At 42.6% G+C, this 4457-nt stretch overlaps 1 protein-coding gene across 1 annotated transcript; it reads right to left on the bottom strand.

Moving 5' to 3' along the window:
- Positions 1-300: 300 nt before the first annotated feature.
- Positions 301-4094, bottom strand: LOC138411489 (golgin subfamily A member 6-like protein 2). Its single transcript, XM_069531981.1, has 3 exons — positions 3046-4094; positions 1572-2741; positions 301-1454 (listed from the first exon to the last, which is right to left on the bottom strand). The coding sequence occupies exons 1-2, from the start codon at positions 3166-3168 to the stop codon at positions 1590-1592; spliced, it is 1275 nt and encodes a 424-aa protein (XP_069388082.1). The 5' UTR covers positions 3169-4094; the 3' UTR covers positions 301-1454; positions 1572-1589.
- Between the last annotated feature and the right edge of the window lie 363 nt (positions 4095-4457).

The raw sequence follows: 4457 nt of genomic DNA, 5'->3' as shown, positions 1-4457 counted from the left end.
AATAATCTTTTTTTTGCTCCCTTTAGGGCACATACAACATTTACATCTTATCAGCTAATAAAGCTTTTAATGTTGAACATGCTAGCAAATACCACCCTGTTATACTGGGTTTGATTTTGAATACTAAGTGTGCCTGTCAGGGTCAGAGTCTGACTAATGATCAAGTAGAACATAAAACTCAGCCCAGACCAAACAAAAAAACATAATAATAATAATAATAATATCAAAAGGTTGATACATTATATTATCATATATAATATAGATTATTGAGATTATAATGATTCAACAGAGCAACATAAATAAATCACATCACAATTAAGTTTTAATGAATATATTAAACAAGCTGGCAAATCCATCTGAATGTGTATGTGAGCAGTCTCAGAGTCTGAGTTCAATTCCATCCGTTAAGTCCTTTCTGGGTTTTCCCAACACCCAAAAAACTGTTCTATTCAGTTTTTCAACACAAAAGAAGCACAACTGAAACATCAGCTCTGGGTTTTACTGCAGACACCCACAAACCCAAAGAAAAACTCATTGTCTCTGTTTACAGTGTATTACAAAGTGTAGTAGTACACTGGTTACTCACGATACCGTCGGTCATTAGTTTGTCAGTCATCAGGATTGCAGGGTCTGCTTTATAACGGCAACTCAAGGGAATACTACGCCATGGAAATCAACAACACACCTGACTCTATCACTGCTAACTTATGGTGTTGGCCTTTTTGATGTTTGTAAGCAGTAGCATACAGTTCATCAGGTATTCCTGTAGTGGCCCATTAGCTGAAGTGGTGAGATTAAAAATAGTAAAGTTAATAAATCCAAAACAATTGGCTGAGCCAAAAAGCTCAGAATAGCCAACTGCAGAGTTGGACAAGGAGCATGTTTCACAATAAATATTAAACATATTTGACATATTGTTCATTGGAAAATATGAATGCAGCTTTAAACATGTAAATGAGAAGTCAGGCCTACAGTTGTAAAAGAAGATTGCTTCTGGCTCCTTCAGTGTAAATTCAATGAGGGGCCGATATTTCTGTTCAGCTGACTGAGGAAACAAATTGATGACGGTGCCAAACACAGCTTCTCCTTTAAATAGACTGTATATAAAAGATGAATTCAGGCTCCGGACCTAAACAGAACACATCCTGAAGGGGCAGCAGCTACAAGCATCTTGGAAGATGAATTATTTTTAATTCAACATGCATGTTTTCTATGCTATTACTTTTTAGTGTTTAGTAAGAATAACACACACACACACACAGTAACTGATGATGACAAGGACCGAGTTTCAGTACCTGCAATTCCCTCCTCTAACATTTGAGGGAGGGCTGTATGTATTAGCAGTTTCACCCCATCACTGATTCAAACAATCACATCTCATTTAGTCACTCTGCTTCGCTCTGAGGCAGCTCCATCTCACCGCTGCACTCTTCTCCAGCCTGAGGCAGCTCCACCTCACCGCTGCACTCTTCTCCAGCCTGAGGCAGCTCCACCTCACCGCTGCACTCTTCCTCAATCTGAGCCAGCTCCACCTCACCGCTGCACTCTTCCTCAATCTGACGCAGCTCCACCTCACTGCTGCACTCCTCTCATGCCTGAGGCGGAGAAGCTGCACTCTTCTCCGGCCTCACCTCTGCACTCTGCTTTGGCCTGCGCTGTTTCTCAATCTGAGACACCTCCACCTCACAGCTGTAATATTGTTCCGCCTGAGGTGGCCGGAGAAGCTGCACTCTTCTCCGGCGTGAAGCTGCACTCTTCTCCGGCCTCACCTCTGCACTCTGCTTTGGCCTGCGCTCTTTCTCAATCTGAGACACCTCCACCTCACAGCTGTAACATTGTTCCGCCTGAGGTGGCCGGAGAAGCTGCACTCTTCTCCGGCGTGAAGCTGCACTCTTCTCTGGCCTGAAGGGGCTCCACCTCACCGCTGCACTCTGCTTTGGCCTGTGGGGGCTCCACCTCACCTCTGCACTCTGCTGTGGCCTGTGGGGGCTCCACCTCACCTCTGCACTCTGCTGTGGCCTGTGGGGGCTCCACCTCACCGCTGCAGTCTTCTCCAGCCTGCACTCTTGCTCAATCTGAGACAGCTCCTGACTTCCCTCTGATGTTTCAGGTTGGTTACTCTGTTTGCTTTGAGCTTGCCTTTTCTCAGTCTTTGTTATCACAAGCTCATGCTGGCTCTGTGCACTTTTCAAAAGGTGAACCTCCTCCTTTAGAGCCACATTGTCCTTTTCGAGAGCCTCCAGGTTTCTGCACCAGGTTTTCTGAGCCTCAGCCAGGTTTGCCTCCAGAGCTGCACACCTGGCCTCAGTGCTCTTGAGCTGCTCTTCTTTTGATGCTAGCTTGACCATGAGTTCAACTCGGGATCTTTTGTGAGCTTTTCTTGTCTCAACCGCATATGTTATGAGCTCATCCTTGCGTTTGAGCTCGTCTTGAAGCTGCCTCCACCTCACGCTGTTCTCACGCTCGTACATGCCTTTGAACTCGGTTTCAAGCAAGTTCTTCTCTCTTTTTAAAACTTCCACCTCCTCCTTCAGAGCAATATTGGCCTTTTCCAGAGCCTCTGCCCTGCTCCAGCATTGATCAGCCATATATGCCTCGTAGTGCATGCTTGCATTCAGAGTTGTACATCTGGCCTCACTGCTCTCGAGCATCTGATCTTTTGTAGCCAGCTCGGCCTGAGTCCTGGCTATGACTTTAGTAAGGTCATCAATTGTCTTCTGGACCTGCATTGGTCCACAAGCCTGAAGAATAGAAACATACATGGAATTTTTGAGTAAAACTGCACTCCCACCTTAACCAGGGTTCCTGCAGCTCCTTAAAAAGTCTTGAATTAAAATCAACAAACGTAAGGTTTTAAATTGTCTCAAATAGACCATGAATTGGCTGCAAACCTTCACATTTGCAGGTGGTGAATTTCAGGCATGCATTGATGTCTAATAGATGTATTTACTCAACATACATTATGTGTAGTTGAGCTTTAGACAAAACATGAATCAGTAGCAGTCAAAAGCAAGTTGGCCAAGAGCATTGGTTAAATAGTCTTACCACAGTGCCCATTTTTGCAAAGGAAGAAGGTTGGTAAAACTGTTGTCGATGTAAATGAGACTTGTTTTCTTCACAAATGAAAGCTGCTGTCTCCTCAGTTGAAGGTTTTAGAAACTGTGCCATCACTCTTGCAGTCTAGCCCTAACCTACCCTTTAACCCCAGGATCAAAGGAAATGATATAGAGTTAACTACATCACAGGATCACAACATTATAGGACAACAATAGTTACCATGGTGATCTTTCTAACTACACAACATGGCTGCCACTGGAGGTTTTTGTTTTTATCAGGAATTGTTTGTCCCACCTGTTTACTTGGAGTCACAGAGTAATTTATACGATTTTGGTGGTCAGAGGGCAAAGTCACAGTGGCCTCTTGAATGTGATATCTCAAAACCAATTCCCTTCCATTTTGACCAGTTGTCACTCAACACATATCAGCTGAACTCTTTTGAGTATTTCACCAGTAACGAGACGTAAGGACACAATGTGATTTATAGTGAAGCACATTTATACTTAACTATCCAGTAAGATGTGAACACCTACATGTAACATAGAGAGTGACACTAATCCACTGACGTGCTGTTAGAATGGGTGACACAGGGTGAGGGAGATATGTGGGGATGCTGGGGGAGGCATCTTCAGACCTGGGGCTGAAAATTGCTCATGTTGCTCTGTTAGCGTTTGTATATTGTTCCATCTTCTGATCTCCTTGATGCATCAAGTCTACATTAAAATCTTCTGCATAAGACATCAGCTGCTGCCTGAGTTCTCCTGTCACCAGCTTCTAGAAAACTTCCATAACAGACACCAACCAAGATCAGGCTGTTTGTTGCCTTATCATGCAGAACATCAGTTCTGATGGATTGCATGAACCAGTCCTCAAAGAGGTAAAAGGTAAGTTGTGAATTTTGACTAATATCAGATATTAAATTGGGCCGTTTTGCTTGATTAAAAGTGAGGCACTTTTTTTACTTAACATTGTTTCACTAAGAGCAAAGGTAAAGTGAGAGCCATTAAAAAAAAGAAGAATTAAAACGTTATTGCAAAAAATGTAACATTTGGTCCTTTCCTTCAAATTAATTTGAATGAATGGAATGTTTCTCCATCAAACTGTCTCAACAAGTTAAATGTGCATATAATGATATAATAAAGAAGTACTGCCTTTTGCTATTAAGGTGTGTTTATATTATTTTGTATTTGACCTGTGGTTGCATCTAGTGTATTGAAACTTTGAGAAGTCAGCAATGGACTTTTTCAAAGAAGCCATTTTGACACAAAGCAGGTAAGCATAACTAATCACATTATTAATGAAACCAACCTGACAGTAATGGCTTAAACACCACCAGTACAAAATTGCCTCTTCAGTTGTTCTATATGAGCATTTGAAGAGTAAAAGGCAGATGCACCACC

Source organism: Paralichthys olivaceus, chromosome 9 (genome assembly GCF_024713975.1).
Source record: "Paralichthys olivaceus isolate ysfri-2021 chromosome 9, ASM2471397v2, whole genome shotgun sequence".
Taxonomy (NCBI): domain Eukaryota; kingdom Metazoa; phylum Chordata; class Actinopteri; order Pleuronectiformes; family Paralichthyidae; genus Paralichthys; species Paralichthys olivaceus.
The sequence above is the reverse complement of the archived record's forward strand: the minus strand, read 5'-3'. Positions and strand labels throughout refer to the sequence as shown.